We start from the raw sequence: 16762 nt of genomic DNA, 5'->3' as shown, positions 1-16762 counted from the left end.
GCCCCACTTCTGTACCAACCCACCCCTGCTCCCACCCCATCCATGCCCCAACTGGCCATGAGGTGCAGGTCCTGTAACGAGGCCTATATGTTCTGCGATCTGCTGAACATATATGTTATGAGGTGTAGGTCCTGTAATCGGCGCCGGTCTGTCAGCTTCACTCCCAGGAGACATAACATGGAATGAGTTGTAGGTCACACAAGATGTGGCTGCTCTTTAAGGCAGATTTCGTGTCCCTATTATCTACCAAATGCTCAGCTATTGAGAAAGGGATTTAGGCCACTAGGGAATAAAGTCGCTGGGGTACCAGGAGGATGGAAGAGAAGCCCCCCCCCCAACCGCAACGTCCCTTTCTCCAGCCCAGAAGACTCCTTGCCCCGTATAGAAGCTTCCAGAATCTGGGAAAGATCTTCCCTATGTCCTCTGATGACTGTTTTCTCAACTCAAGGACTTACCGTCCCGTGGGATACTGGCCAGGATTCCTACAACACGTTGAGGCCCTCCCTTCGACGGTCTGTTCCTTTTCCTTACACTTGGTTTGAAAATGCGGCTTCTTGCAATGGGGGAGGGGGAGCTGTTCTTAGAGACAGTCTCTATAGCCCCCATGATGGCCTCAAAAGTACAGGAAGGTGACCTTGTACTTCTGATACTCCTCCTGCATTCCTCCCCGAGTCTGAGATGGTAGGTATAAACATCCACGAAGTCTGTGCAGCCCTGGGGATTGAACCCAAGGCTCTGTGCATGTTAGGCAAGTGCTCTTAGGCCTGGGATATGGGGACCCCCCCCCAGTCATTTCTGTCCTAAGTCAGCACTCAGGGGCTCAGATGTTCACGACCTCTATGTCTAGATCCTCCCTGAAGGTCTGCTTGAGCCCACAGGACTTATGCCAAGAAGCGGGTTGGTGTTTACCGGAGGCTACCAGCTCCCTGGGCTGGCGCCCTCCAGAGATGCCCCAGAGCCTTTGACTTTGGGAAGATGGGACAGGCCTCTATTGGGCTGGCAACGCACTGACCTTAAAGGCTATTATTTTCTCGCCTTGGCCCCAACCAGGGTTTTACCTTCCAGTTTGCTCACTAGAGGAATGGGCGTGAGCCAGCAATGGGAAATAAGAGCTTTCAACTCTCAGCACCTCTGATGGAGGAAGGCCCTGGCTACGGGCATCTCTGGAAAACCTGCTGCTTGGCCTGGAAGGATCGCATTTGTAATTGGGTTTCCTTGCCATATCTGGAGGACACTGGACTGGGAAAGCCCCAGCCCTGGCACTGGCATGAAGAAGGGTGTGACACTGTGGCCGGAAGGCTGGGTTCATGCCTGACTCTAGAGCCTACAGGTGTGTAGCCACATTCCCCAGCCTCAAGCCCTGTCTGTGCGGCTGGCCACTCTCGCCGTTGTAACCGAGTTCTTCATTCGATGCATGGGCAACAGTAGGAACTGACCAATCACAGCATTGGACGTCAGGCCAGGACAGAGCCGGCAGAACTGGCATCTGGTGAGGCCTGTTCCTCACTGACAGGCACTCAGGACTTCCTTAGAGGGTGGACGGGGCTACGGGCTTTAAGCTTTCTTATAATTGCCTCTCTTCGTGTTACCGTGCTGCAGACTCCATGGAGCATCTGAGTTCACAGAGGACATGGGTAGACACAGACGCCAGCTATGTGCAGGTACTGCTGACCAGAAAGACGGGGAAGGAACACACCTCTCTCCTGTTCCCAAAGGCCCTTGGAGAATGGAGGGATTCCAGGGGGAGCAGGGACCAAGTGAGAGGCCAAACACAGGGCCCCAAGTCACCAGCCAGCTCTGGGGTCACCAGCCCTGCTTGGGACTCAGTAGCCACTACTGAGCCTCTCTGTCCTCTAGCTCAGCTCTTTAACAGTGTGTGACGCTTGGGAGGCCATTCCCGAGGTGGCATATCTGCTTCCTTGGGGACGACCACATGGTGCCAGCAGCGACACAGCATTGTGAGTGCCACAGTAAGGCACTTTAGTCACTGTTCCTCCTGTCTGCTGAAGCCAGGCCACCCCAAGAAGTACAAAATCTACAGGTACTTAAAGACTTGGGGGAGGAAGGGGACTGGTGAGACATGGCTCAGTAGTTAAGAGCACTGACTGCTCTTCTGAAGGTCCTGAGTTCAAATCCCAGCAACAACATGGTGGCTCACAACCATCTGTAATGAGATCTGATGCCCTCTTCTGGAGCGTCTGAAGACAGCTAAAGTGTACTTATTTATAATAAATAAATCTTTGGGTTGGGGCGAGTGGGGTTGACCTGAGTGAGCAGATGTTCTAAATTCAATTCCCAACAACCACATGAAGGCTCACAACCATCTGTACAGCTACAGTGTACTCATATACATAAAACAAATAAAAAAGTCTTTAAAAAAAGAAAGAAAGAAAGAAAAAAGGCTCAGGAAGCTCTTTAGGAACATTGCTTCCTGGGGTCCAGATATTGCATAGCAGGAGAGTCAGAGAAGGCTCTAGTTCAAAAGGGGGTGCAGATACACAGCTACCCCAGGGGCAGGCACAAGAATCAGGGTCTAAAGGAACTCCACTGGTCCTCGCTTACGGATTACTACAGCTGGCCTGGGTAAGCGGCTGTCAGCCTTCGTAATCAGAGCTCCAACTCACTTCCCACGTTCCTTCCTCTCCCTAGAGACGGGGAGGACCCGGTCGAGCTCTCAGGCAATAGCCGTGCATCTGTGGGTGTGACAGACATGGGACTGGAGCCACTGTGACAGCTGAGAACGGGTGAGACAAGCTCCTTGGGAACCCTGATTTGGGGGAGCCTCCTTGGGGACAATGACATAGTGCCCATGAAGAGCCAGAGCCCGTGAGCTTCTCACGAACATTCCAAGACGACCTTGGCTCAGCTCTGCTCTTAAACCCCTACAGCCAGGGTTGGGGGGGTTGGGGGGGAGGCAGGAGCCTGGTTCATCAGCTGAGCCTCCCCGCTCTGGGGTCATCTCTTGCAGAGTCCTACACTGCACGGGAAGGCAGGCCTGGAGACCTGAATCAGGAAGGGCTGCCAAGCCTCCCCCCCCCTCCCCATACACACCCATGAGAAGCTCTGGCCACCATCATGACAGCACTGAGTAAGACAGAATAATTCACCCCATTACAACATCATGAGAGCCTTTGGGCCACTCAGTTTAGTGTAAGGGCTGGACCCATCTTACAGATAGGAATGTTTTAGAAATAAGCCCCAAGCCAGAGAGCAGAAGGCAGGAGCCAGGTAAGGGAAACTATGTATGACCTCGGCGTTTGTCTGAACTTGCCAGGAGCCTGATGAAAGACCTGCCCCCATTAGAACCTAGGTAACGAGAAGGCAGAGGAGAGTGATCACCCAGGGCACAGGCTAGCCCTCTGCAGGCCATACACCTCTCCACCTACGATCTGCCTCTAAAGCTGGTCTGGCAGTTGGCAAGCACGATGCTGGCCTCAGCCTCTGAACATCTCTCGAATCCTCTAAGGGCTTCAGAGCTGAGAGTCCTGTTTGTCACGGTTTACTGACAGAGGCCCGGGTTCAGACACACACCTCTGCGAGGGCCTAAGGAGACACTCAGTCCTCACAGGCACCAAAGGCGAGCCCTGGTGTGGCTTTGCCAATGCAGCGTGGAAATGGCTGAGCAATCAGAAAGGAGCCTCCTCGGGTCTGGGAAGAGGACGGCTCAGTGTCTGCCTCATCGGCAGGAAGGCCAGGCAGGGTGGCCTCCTTGTGTAGTCCCAGATCTGAGAAGGGGGAGATGAGGAGACTCCTGGGGCTCACTGGCTGCTGGCCTGTTTGGTGAATTCTAGACCAATGAGAAACCTTGTGTCTAAAAGAAAGTGGAAAAGCATCTACAGGATGCACATACACAACACACACGCACACACACACACATGTAAATACACACACATGCAAACACACACACACATGCAAACACACATACACACCAAATGAACAAAATAAATATCATTGAAAAGCCTGATAGGTTTGCCACACACAGGCCTGGGCCCACCTGTTAAGAAGGACTAATCCAGGGCAGAGACCAGATGCCACCCAGCAATGCAGAGGCAGTGCCTAGTGTCACTCTGGCCACCCAGTCCAGCTGAGTGGATTTGGCCCTGACTTCAGCAGAGCCTCCCAGAACATGACATATACCAGCCTGGACCAGCTCTCAGGGTCAGGGCCAAGACACCTCCAGCCAGACTCCCTCGCCAGTTCTGTTTCACCGTGACTATTCATCACTCTCGGTGGTTTCTGGGCTCACACCTCCCTGCACGAGCAAGCAAGGCAGTCTCCCCTCCTGGGACATCCTCATTTCCGACAGCCCGTGCTCACACGCGCAGGCAGCCCGCGCCCCTCGAGCTGTACCGCTTCACTTTTGCCAGAGGAGGCTGGGCTGGCAGGGGACACAGAAAGAGCTCAGCAGGCTCCTGGCTCTCAGCAGCCCCTTGGCCATGAGGTGACTTAGACCTCCAACCATCTCAAACTCGCAGAGCTGGGGCATGAACCGAGGTGGGGGGTTGGCGGTGGGGAAGAGGCAGGAAGGAGAGAGCAGGCAGATGCCGCTGGAATGCCGGATCTGAGGCCCATCTGTGTCTGAGACACCATTTCGCCTTTCCCTAAGATTTGGTTCTCTGGCCATGGCCCTGCCTCTGCCCACCTCTACCAGATTGCAAAGACCTGGTCTACCCTTAGAGACCCTAAACAGAGACTCCAATGCCTCCTCAGACAGTAACACAAAAGCAGGCCCAGTGCCCCATGCCTGCAATTCCAGCTTCTCGGGAGGCTGAGGCAGGAAGATCCCAAGTTCAAGGCCTGCCCAGGCCACAGAGTGAAGTCAAGAGGAATTCAGTCAGACCCTGTCTCACAGGCAGCTGTGGGTAAGGCTTAGTGGTGGAGAGCTGGCCTGGTACAAGCAAGGCCCAAGTTCGGCATCCCTTGTGGATGAACTGCTTAGACCTCACATCAGCGCCCTTCCCTGCCTTCTGTCTACCCCATGCCTGGGGGCGTGCAAGCGGAAGCCGGTCTGATTCGCTTGCTGGCGCTGTGTTCAGCTCCCATCTGTCCATGTCCCACTTGGGATGGGCATCGACACAGTACACCAGGTCCAGAGCACACACTACAAACTCCGACTTCTGGGAGGAAGGTGATGGGGCACGCCCTCTAATGCACACCCAAGAGCATCACCCTTCTCCCAGGCCCAAGTTCAGCATTCCCCGTGGATGAACGGCTTAGACGGTACATCGTTGCATCTATGTATGTAAATGTGGATGTCAATGGGCTGGGAAGACAGAAACTCCTTCTCCGGGGCCCTGTAGGTCTTTAGGGGTCACCCTTTCCCATGTCTTAACAATATCTGTCTAGAACCCCATTGTTCAGAGCTCCCACTTTCACTCTCCTGGGCTGTAAGAAATACAGGGGGTTGGGAGGTCAGCAGAGCCAGGTTCTGACCCTCTGCATCATCCCAAAGCAATTGACCAGAGTTGGGAATGCTAGACAGAGAGGCCCCTGGGTAGCAAGAAGTACCTGCATTCCCCAAGCTCCGTGGCATCCTGACACTAAGTGCAGAGGTCCACAATCTAAAGTCCACATGAGGGGCTTCTGAGATGATGTCATGGCTGTGGTGAGCAGGCTCTGGAGAGACCCGAGGCATGGCACCTCACTGCCCGGCCCCAGAGGCAGCAGGAACTCTGGGTATTTCTTCCTTTAGGTAATTGCTGTCAGACAGGCACAGACATCAGCAGGGGTGACTGCCGGATCCAGCCAGCAGACCAGAGGAATGCTGGGAATCTGCGTTGCCCAGCAGAGCCCTTGGCATGGTTTTCTGTATGCCACTGAAGAATGGGGATTTCCAGACTCCCAAAGTTCAGATACAGTGAGGCTCTGGGAACAGTAGACAGCTACCCCAGACCAGGCCCTCCCTAGGAAGCAGGTGGCACTCAGAGCAGGAAATAACCAACGCTTGGTTAGATGAACTGGCTCATAGGGTGTGGCCCAGGCCCTGTCTGTATCAAGTCTTTCAGTTTGCCCTTTAAACCAGGGAGATACCTCAGTCTTGTGGTGATAAGAGAGGTGACATGGGGACCAGTCAATCTACCTATTGAGAGACCTCCCAATTGAGGTCCTCCCAATTGAGGACCAGTCAATCTCCCTAGGATATCCATAGGACACAGTGGAAGACTCTAGCCCACAAAGGTCTTGAGCACTCACTATGCACAGCCTTGTCACAGATACAAGAATAGGGGTTCAAGCTGCTCCCCAGAGCTGACTTACTAAGCCAGTTCAAATCATGAGCCATCTTTAATGCTTGATCAACCAGAAACCCACATCTCTGCCGGCAAGATGACCTGCAATCAGAGGTGTGGGCTCTGAGGGCGTCCGCAGAGACCGACTGCACAGGCACAGAAACACAGACACAAGAATCACTAAACACCCATCTGCCCTACCTCCTTTATGCTAGACACGTGGAGGGACAGGCCTCTGGCTGCCCCACAGCTGGGGCATGACACTAGTATTACAGAACATTCCCCACCTCCAACCTCCTGCTGGTTACAGGAACAAGTTAGGAAGGAGAACATGGGAATCCATTCTTCTAGAATGTCTCACGCAGAGCAGACACCCCCGCCCCAATGCCTCCCCAGACCCCAGGTCCAACAGGCCAGGCCCCAACTTGTAGGCAGATGGTTCACAGATGGGCAGCTGGACAGCTGGAGATAGGGTGACATTTAACTGAGGACATTCTAAGACACAGACAGTGACCATCTGATACTGAGAGCAGAGACAGTCTCTTGACCCTGGCCCAGAACCCTGGACACTGATGGCCCCAAATGCTCCAAGGGACTCAGCTGTTCAAACCAGCCCTGGGCTCAGATGTGAAGGCAGCCAGAGAATGCAGAAAAGGGGAGGGGAGACTCAGGGGCTGGGGACAGCAGGGCCTCCTCATCCTGTTCCCCCACCCCCTCCTCAGTTCCCCGAGTCTCTCCAGGATCTACTTCTGTCTGGTCTTGATTTTGCTGAAGGCCTGCCAGCAATGAGGCAGAGTCACAGGGGCCGGTTCAGAGCTGGCAAGCTGCTTGCTTCCAGTCCCAGGCCTCTGACAATCTTTGACAGGCAAGGTTCCTGTCAGTGTCACAGGGATTGGGCCCTTCCCACAGAGGGTCTCAGCTCCCAGTCCTAGCTTGAGCTTGCCCCACCCCCCCCCACTCTGCCCCTCCCCACCCCAGGGCAGAGTACCAGACAGGTCCTACCTTGGCAGGTCTTGCCATCACCCTGCAGCTGGTAGCCGGGTGGGCAGCGGCAGTAAAAGCCACCCACGGTGTTGCAGCATGGGCCCTCACAGCCCCCGTTGGCATTGGCACATTCATCCACATCTGTGGGGAGAAACGCAGGTAAGTGCTTGGCCATGGAAACATGGTGTCCCCGAGGGATGGGGAGGGGCATCCGCCAACATGGCAGGCCCCATAGACAGAAATGAACAGACCCAGAGCCATACTCCATTTCCCGTTCCTCCACCCAAGCACGCAGGGAAGTGGCTCTCCTAGCACCCAGTGTAACAGGTCTTCAGGACAGTATGTGAGCAGCTCATCAGAGAGGATTTCACCTTAAAAAGCAGCTACAACCAACGGTGCTGGCCCCAGAGCATCCATCCTGTTGGCTCTGGGAAGACCACCTGGGCAGCATTAGGTTTTCCAAAGAAACCAGCCTCCCATTGCTCTGAAGCTAGGGGACCCCACACGATCCCTCTTCACATGACCCTAAGAATGGACTCCACACCCCAGCCACGCCATGACTGGTCTCCCGTTTATGCTCTTACGGTCAGGTGGAGCTGTGTCAAGTTAGGCCTGAGCCCCCACACAGCTCCTTTCCCTCCGATCAGCTCTTACGGATACAGAGCGCAGATAACCACTCTGAGCAGCAGGACTCCTACCTGAGCTCAGCCTTACACAGGAGAAATAGCATTTCAATCGCCACCCAGCCTGGGACTGCAGGGACCTTACAAATATATAGACTCATCATGTGTCGAGTCAGTATTTTTGGCCTCTGTCCACCCACCTGGTCATCCCGCTTCATCCGAGTCCAGGGAGGCTGGCCCTCCTGTGTCCCCAAACACAACTAACTTCAAGGCAGGCTCAGGGCAAGGGGAATCCCAACATGTCACAGGTACACATAGATAAGTCTTTAGTCTACCTGATGTGTGCCATTGCTAGGAGAGAAACCAAACCTTACCAGCTACACACAGGAAGTTGACAGAACCAGGTGTGGGCACTCTCGGTGGTCCCAGTATCTCTCACATCTCGTCAGAAGGGTTCCTAGAAGAACCTCTCACAGCTAAGCTAAGGGCCTCACAGATACTGGCAGTCGCATGAGCACCGTGGTGGCCAAAGGACACTGGCCAGCTGCCTCCAGATTCTTGGAACTCAGCCACCAGTCTAGCCCTGCAAAGCCAACGGTGGGAATTTCCTAGGAATTCCTGGGGAGTTACAGAGTCTCAGCAGAGGTCATGGCTGGGGTGCCTAGGGTCCCTGTCTGCTGGCCTGAGGAGACAGCACAAAAGCCAGGCTGGCGGGCCAGGGTATGAGACACAACCCAGCTTAGGCCTATCCTGTCATTCAGACCACTGTGTGGGAAACTGGAAGGGAAGTTGGGGGAGAGGGGACTTGAGGATCAGGGTCACAGACAAAGAAGGTTCTCTCATAGGATGGATCCAGGTTAGGAAAACCTCACAAAACCATGTTAGCCAAGTTAGCACCAGAGTAAGAAAGCCCACTAGATCTCAGAATCTCAGGGGATCCCCATGTTTACAGAAGAAGCCCCTGACCTCGGTCACAGTGCCTGGTACCCAGGATAGACACTTGCTGCCCTGTCATCATAGGGGCAGCTGCTAGCCCCACCCCCACCCATCCTGAGCACCCCTGAATAGCTAGCTCCCTTCATTCCTGGGCCCTACTGAGTTTCCACAACTCTTATCTGCACTAGGGAATTATCTACATCTGGATTTGTAAACCTCAGAAGGTGTGATCTCCACCCATCTCAGGGTTTCTGTCTCCAGCCCAGGCCCACAGGGGCTGTGGGAAATAGCAAATGCTATTCAAATTCCACACATAAGAGCACTGTCTAGTGCGGCTGCCTTTAATCCCAGAATTCCCCAGGGGAGCCCTTCATCAATATCTGTCTTGAAGCAGCTACCTAAGGGTTCCTGGGAAGCCAGCCCCAGAGGCTACACACTGTGCCTCTCTATTAGCATGAGACAATCATACTGCAGAAAAGAGAGGGCAGGCCGGAGCTGGGGACAGACGCACCATAGGCTGAGAGGTGATGTCACAGCACTGGAATAAGCCAGGTGCCACTGAAGCCTGAGCCCAAAGAGGTGATTTCTTTCTTTTTTTTTTTTTTTTTAGACTCAGACAGATCTTAGTTTTAAACTCTGATCTACCAAATTGGTAGTTTCACACCAACTCAGGGAGCAGAGACCTTCACAATCTTTTGTTTAGGTACCACCATCACATGGGGGCCTTGGCAGCAGCCCTTGCTGTCTTCTCTGACTCCAGTTTAGCCTTTTTTGCCTCCTTGGCAGCCCTGAGAGCCTACTCTCACTGCACTTAACTCCTGATTTCTGAGTCCCCTTGGCCATTATATCATCAAGAAATGCATCAAAGATGGCTCTGGATCGCTGGGATGCGACAGCATGGTGGGTCCTTTTCTCCTGAATTTCTTCTGACTGCTCTTTCTCATGTCTTCTATAGAGGGCAGTCCAGTTTACCTGCCGAGGAGTCCTTTGGGAAAGAAATGGGGACTCGCATTCTGCATTTAGAAACTGGAGAACCTTCCATCAGTCCTGGAGTGGCACCGCCCCATAACCTGGGTGGATCTTGTTCCCGCTGTAACTGCACAGCTGGACCTTCCTAGTGGTAGATGGTGATTTTCATCATGGGAAGGTAATCTCAGTTTAAACAGAAGAGGAAATGATCTTCATACTTGGGGGTACCCTGACTACTGCAGGGATTCTCAAAGGGAAAAGTGGGACCTGGGCCCCTCTGTAGCTCCAGTCCCGCTACGGAGACTCCATGAATGAGTACCAAGCCACAAAGACACCTTGGCATCTGGATGCTCAGCCTGAAGAGGCTGGCATACCTTCACCTGCCTATCGTCAACATAGGATGTTCACGGGTACGGTGGTGGTGAGGTTCTCAGACTGGCTGCAGATCTGAGGGTCCGTCCAGATCTCAGGTGAGACAGATGTACCTGTGCAGGGCTGCCTCACACAGCAGCTTCACCAAGCAGAACCAAGGCTGTGGCAGGTGCCCAGCAGACTCAGGCCTACCAAGCCTGGGCATAGCCCCTGTCTTAGTCAGGGTTTCTATTCCTGCACAAACACCATGACCAAGAAGCAAGATGGGGAGGAAAGGGTTTATTCAGCTTACACTTCCACACTGCTGTTCATCACCAAAGGAAGTCAGGACTGGAACTCAAGCAGGTCAGGAAACAGGAGCTGATGCAGAGGCCATGGAGGGATGTGTCTTACTGGCCTGCTTCCCCTGGCTTGCTCAGCTTGCTTTCCTATAGAACCCAGGACCACCAGCCCAGAGATGGCTCCACCCACAAGGGGCCCTCCCCCCTTGATCACTAATTGAGAAAATGCCCCACAGCTGGACCTCATGGAGGCACTTCCTCACCTGAAGCTCCTTTATGACAACTCCAGCCTGTGTCAAGTTGACACACAGACCCAGCCAGGTCAGCCGCCTAGGACGGCGAGATGCTGCAGAGCTTCCACAGGAACCCATTGCAAAGAAGGAAGCACGCGTCTAGGAAGCACGGAGCACAGGCAAACAGCCAAGGCCAGTTCAGACCCCAGGGGATGGACTGCGTGCTTGGCGCGCTCGGCCATCATTAATCATCTAGGTTGGGAGTGATGGGGGCCAGCAGGAGGTGTGATGTCGGGGAGCTCCCCTCCCCCAGAGAAGAAGTTCTACCAAAAACACTAAACACAGTATCGGCTTGGAATCCTCTGCCAGGGATGTGCGGCCCCGTGCCCAGCCTCCCTTCCTCTGCCCAGGCCAGTTCTCAATCTTTCACACTAGCCCCAAAGAGCCTTCACTCAGCAAACAGCACATGTTGGACAGGAGACTGCAGCTTCCCCTTCCTCCACATTTCCCGGCCCCACAGGATAAAGACAACTTTCACACAACATCCGTCACGCACAGAAGACCAAGAACAGCTCAGGAGAGTTCATTGAAGACAGAGGCTAGAAACTGGGGAGACGGGGAGGCTTTTGTTCCCCCGCACGGGAGAAGCAGCTGTATGGAGACAGTCCCTGCCCAGAGTCACGATCTGGGAGCTGTGGCTTATAAAGTTGATCCTCCCCTCCCACTCCGAAATGGATGTGGATCCGAGACCTAAGTGCTGGGGCGGGCCACTTGCCACCGGTCTGTACTGGCCTCCAAGCTGGACATCACCACAAGGTTACAACCCAAAACACGTCCTCTGCACCATAGAACCGTGACTCGGTCCTCAGCACCCCACTTTACCAGTGGGGACATGGCCTCCGTAGCACCTCGCCCCCAGTCACAGGCAGGGTGAGACACAAATCCAAGCCTGCTCGAAAGGTGCCTATGATCGGGGCTCATCTGTCCCTGCCCCACCCCAGGTAGCTGTCTTCTCTGGGCTCCGGCTCTAAGGAGAGAGAGAACTCGTGAGCAAGATCCAGAGGCCTATGGGAACAAGACGGCATTAAAGTACCTGGGGCTAGGCCTGATGCCTGGGGGACAATGCGCCCACTGTCCAGAATAGTGCCCAGATGGAATGGGGGAACCTGAAAAGGCGACCAGAGACTCTCCTGGGAAAATAGGAGCCTCAGTCTAGGAGAATAGCTTAATGGTAGGCAATCTGCCCCATCAGTCTAGCCCTGCTCCCCAGAAACCCCACAGCTACGTGCACCCCAAGCCAGGCAGCATTCAACAACCCCCCACCACCACACACACACCAGTGGAGCCACTCCCCTTAGGGTCCAGACAGTGGCTGGAGCCCAAGCCCAAGCCCTCCCATAGCTCAGACTTGGTCCACAGACTGGTGTCCAGCCAGCCCTGAAGACTAGCAGCAAGGCCCACCTAGTGGGCATGCTGGGCTAGAGGGCACAGTCCCCGCCAAAGGTACACAGGAGGGAACACATGCCCCCTGCTGCACTCCAAGGACCCTGAGACCAGGGTTACCCCCACCCCCCAAGCCTATAGGATCTTCCTGCCTAGGTTTAGCCTGCCCTTGGCTACGGTAGATGACCTGATGACCTCACAACTGGGCTCTAGCATATCAATATACCCATTCTAGAAATCTTCAGGAGGAGCAGAAAGGGGGAGGACTCAGCCAAAGGATGTCCCCCTCCAACAGACACACACACACACACACACACAGGCCTGAGAAGAAGGGCTTTCCAGATCGGGAGGCCTTGTTATACAGAACATGGGCTGGGACACCCAAGAGCGCTGCCCACGCCCACTAGATAGGGGAGACAGCCAGACAGCCAGGGCCTCAACTTGTGAGCCTGTGGGGACAATCATAATCATAATACCTGATTCCATCTGCCCACCTGAAGCCTCAGGCTGCCTGTCAGGAGCCAGGATTTATGAGGCCCTGCCTGTTCATGAGGCCAATAATCCCCTCTTCCTATAGCCAGGTGTCACCCAGACAGGCCAGGGCTGCTCCCTGAGTCTTCGCCAAGAGCTGATGCAAGCCAGCTGGACTAGAGTCAGCTACCCAGAGCTCTGAAAGAAAGACGGGGGCTGCAGGTACAAGGGGCTTCAGAAAAAAACCCTAAGCCTGGGAGGCCTGGCAAAGCACCTCCCCTAGGAGGGGTGGGCAGCCTCTCCCTCTGCGGTGCCAGACAGAGAAACAATCCCAGGGTCATCCTCTCGGCCAACAACACTCCAGGAGGCTCCGATCTGAGCAGGACACATTAGCTGGGCCTCTTTCCTACCTCCCCAGGAATGTTCCTCCTCAGGAATGTTCCACCTCTGAGCCTAGATGGGCCCCCCCTTCCCTCAGGGCAGCGGGACAATTGGGAACCTCTGTGTAAGCTTGCTCTGCAGGGCCAACATGCCCGCTCAACTCTCTAGGCTGAACAAGCTCAGGGGTGCTGCCTGGGTGGGGCTGAGCACCCCTGTACCCCCACTCCCGCTCCTATCCCCAGGAAGTTACCATGCCTCCTTCCTGTGTACCCTGCCAAATGCTACGGCAGGTGTCTGGCCTCAGGGACAGAGAAACAGATCTTTTTAGGAAGACAGTGGGGGAATCTGTGCCAGCCTTGGGGATGCAGGAAATGACAGGGGCTGTGTAGTTAGCAACCCTGCTCAGCTGGTGACAAGAGAGGGCTGCTCTCAGGGGAGGCCATCTGTAGACGATAAGACATCAGAAGAGGAGGAAAGGTCTGAGGAGTTAGTCCAGCCAGATTGGAAGGGATGTGCCTGGCAAATGCAGCAGGCAGAGGCCCAGACAGTCTGGACCAGAGGCTGGTGATGATCCACATGGGGTCAGGTGACGGGCAGTTCCTGTTGCTAACTTCACAAAGCACCAACTGAAGGTGGGTCAGTGGTTAAGAACACTGGCTGCTCTCTCAAGGACCCAGGTTGGTTCTCAGCACCAACATGGTCCCCGTAACTCCAGTTCTGGGGAACACAACACCCTCTTCTGCCCTCTGCAGACACCAGGCACATACATCCAATGTGGGTAAAACACTCATATAAATAAAACTTGAATTTCTTTTCAAGATACTCCTAACCAGGTAGCACAAGCCATGATCCTATTCCCTCTTGGCTCTAACAGTCAGGGACCCTACACCCCATTCCTCAGCCAAATCAGGGCCTGGGCAAGCATCATGCTTCCTCTAGAGTCTCAGGCAGGTTCTTTCCAGCTCCTGTTCCTGCCACATCATCCCAGCCTCTGCCTCCCAGGCCACACACTACATCTCCACCGTGCCTAAACTCCATCCCTCCATAGAGGACCCACATAATGGCACACAGGCCCCTTGGACAGTCTCTCCCTCTCAAGACTGAAATTGATTACATCTTCCAAACCTCTGCCCTAAAGCCAGGACTTCAACTAGGACACCAGGTACCAGTTCATTGGCTTGGGGGCTGCAGGTCCATACCCCTTGGCTTGTTCCTGCTTCCTCAGAGCCCAGATAGGATAGACAGACCCCCAAAATCTCCAGGGCCTATCCTATCTACTCCTCCTTCAAAAGCAGGAGGGACCAAGGGCCACTTCTCAGAACCATAGCCAAGGCACAGCAATGGGACATTCATTCACCTAGGGACACTCAAAAGACATCACCTGTAGCTGTCTTTTGCTACATTGTGGCTTCTTTCTTCCACCCTTCTCCACTCCCTTTCCCACCCTTTCAACCCCCAACACTATATAAGAGAGAAGAAAGGGGGAGAGAAGAAAGGGAAGAGATCCCTGAATAAGGTCAAGGATCTGAAAAGAGATACATTATTGTTACATTGTTTCCTGATGACCAGGGGTGTCGAGTTCCTTGACACATGCTGTCAGGATATCTACTTTCTTCTGGTTTCTTCTTGGTGTACAACTACTTACCAAACCGAAACCAACAACTACCAAAGACCTGCAGCCTTGGGGGGTGGGGTGGGGCTAGCATTTATATACCCTCTGAAAAGTCCCCAGAACTCTAAACATCACACAATCGCAGAAACCATCTGCAGCTGGTAAAATCACATCCCTGCTAGAGCACGAGGCAAATCACAGTCAGCCGCTGTGGACAAACTGAAGCAGCAGCCTCATATCCCACACCTGGGATTAAAACAAAAACATATTCTTATACCATTTCTGTGTTTTTATAAACCAAAATTCCAGAGTTGTCACTATAATCGCCTACCTGCTTGGCTAGCTACTAAGCTACCACTCAGCTTGTCCCCCCCTCCCCGGCCCCATCCCCAGCTGAATCCAGGACCTGTAGGAAGCAGCCACTGTTGTTCCCTGAAGCCAAGGCCAACTGCTTGTACCCACATGAAGGTCAGCGCTGGCAGGGTTCTGGACACCCAAACACCTATATACACCAGGCTCTAGTGATCTTTTGAACCTTGGGCACTTCACACCATGGATTGTTTTTCATCAGGTACTGAGAAGCTGGGCATGGGTCCTCTTGACAAGAGTTCTGAGCAGGCTTGAGCTCCAGCGGGACTATGGCTGATGAGTTTATAAAAAGATAAAGAGGTATAAGAATATGTCCTATGGGTGGTGGTGGTAAGGTATGGGGGAAGGGGTGCCTCAGCGGGCCCATGACAAGGCATCCCTTCCCCCTGAGGTACCAGCCACATGACAGTATAGTATAGAATAGAGTTTACTCAGGGCATGGGGAGGGGAGTTAAGAGGGTAGTAGAGGGACTGGAGAGATGGCTCAGCAGTTAAGAGCACTGACTGCTCGCTCTTCTGAAGGTCCCGAGTTCAAATCCCAGCAACCACATGGTGACTCACAACCATCTGTAATGAGATCTGACTCCCTCTTCTGGAGTGTCTGAAGACAGCTACAGTGTACTTAATATAATAAGCAATAAATCTTTTTAAAAAAAAAAAGAGGGTAGTAGAGAGAGAGAGAGAGAGAGAGAGAGAGAGAGAGAGAGAGAGAGAGAGAGGGAGGAGGGGCAAGCAGCCCCTTTTATAGTGGGTCATCAGGCCCACCTGGTTGTTGTCAGGTAACTGTGGAGGTGGAGTTTAGACAGAATGCTAACAATGATGATCCTCGGATCTCCAGGGTCCTTCATTACCTCATCTCAAGATACAGGAGCACAGAACAAGAAGGCAGGGGTGAATCACTTGAGTAAATCTAAACAGACCAAAATCAAGAGCCATACAGCCCCGGGGTCCTACCTGACCCAGGCCCAAGACAGCCAGAAACAAGACTCCGATCGTCACACCTGGCTGCAAGTGGACCTGGGAACTGTGGAGATGCCTCTTAGAGAAAGTTGGGGCCCTCACAGGGCTGACTAGAGCCATCAACACCCTGGCTCTCAGGCCCGGCACCTGCCTTGGCTTGTGCCTCGGTTCCCCCTGGGGATACACTCAAAGCTATGCAGTGTGACTCCCAGAGAAGTGTCTGCTAGGTGGGGGTGACAGGGGATAGGACAAACCTCCCAATACCTCTGTCAAGGAGACAGTAGTCACCAAGTGTGGGTACACTCTGCTCACAGGAAGCTCGACTGAAGTGTTCCCATCACCACCTGGGGAAGAGTCTGGTGCATCCACTCCAGGTCTGCAGTTGGCACACTAGCCCTCTAGGATTGATCCACAATCCTAGAACCAGATAGACCAAAGTCTTAACCAGCAGAGGCCTCTCTCCAAGTCCGGCCAGGCCCGGTCTGTCACAGATGACCAAGACACAGAGAGATTTTGGCTCTATGTACAGGCTGACAGCCTCTCTCTGCCTTTCCAAATGCTAGCCGAGAAGAGGTTGAGTGGCCTGTCCCGTATAACCAGAGCCTTATGTGAGACTCATAACCTTGACCAAAAGAGTCCCCCTGAGCTTCCTCCCTGGAGGCAGGAAGTGCCACTCCGTTTTACGAAGCACACACAGTAACTGCTATGTCCAAGACTTCACAGGATGGAATGCAGCGTTCTATTAGCGCCCCCAGAGCTGAAGTGCACTCACAGGTGGGGGAAGGGCCTGCAAAAGCAAGGCAGCCTGCACCCTGCCCCACCCCAACCTATGCAGTCCCACCCTAGCCTCCTGTCTGATGTTCCAACAGTAAAGCCCAGCCTGTGGGTCCAGCAAGAAACA

The 16762-nt window shown here is 53.8% G+C and overlaps 1 protein-coding gene and 1 pseudogene across 1 annotated transcript in view; both read right to left on the bottom strand.

The window, feature by feature from the left end:
* The window catches only part of Megf6 (multiple EGF like domains 6), a 104547-nt gene that overhangs the window by 45197 nt on the left and 42588 nt on the right, over window positions 1-16762 (bottom strand). The window contains exon 4 of the mRNA XM_052178322.1: window positions 7230-7352. Coding sequence (XP_052034282.1) covers window positions 7230-7352 — 123 coding nt within the window. The remainder of the gene's footprint in view (window positions 1-7229; window positions 7353-16762) is intronic.
* Window positions 9234-16762, bottom strand: part of LOC127679744 (60S ribosomal protein L24-like) — a 37890-nt pseudogene continuing 30361 nt past the window's right edge.

The sequence above is a fragment of the Apodemus sylvaticus genome, chromosome 3, assembly GCF_947179515.1.
Source record: "Apodemus sylvaticus chromosome 3, mApoSyl1.1, whole genome shotgun sequence".
Taxonomy (NCBI): Eukaryota; Metazoa; Chordata; class Mammalia; order Rodentia; family Muridae; genus Apodemus; species Apodemus sylvaticus.
The sequence above is the reverse complement of the archived record's forward strand: the minus strand, read 5'-3'. Positions and strand labels throughout refer to the sequence as shown.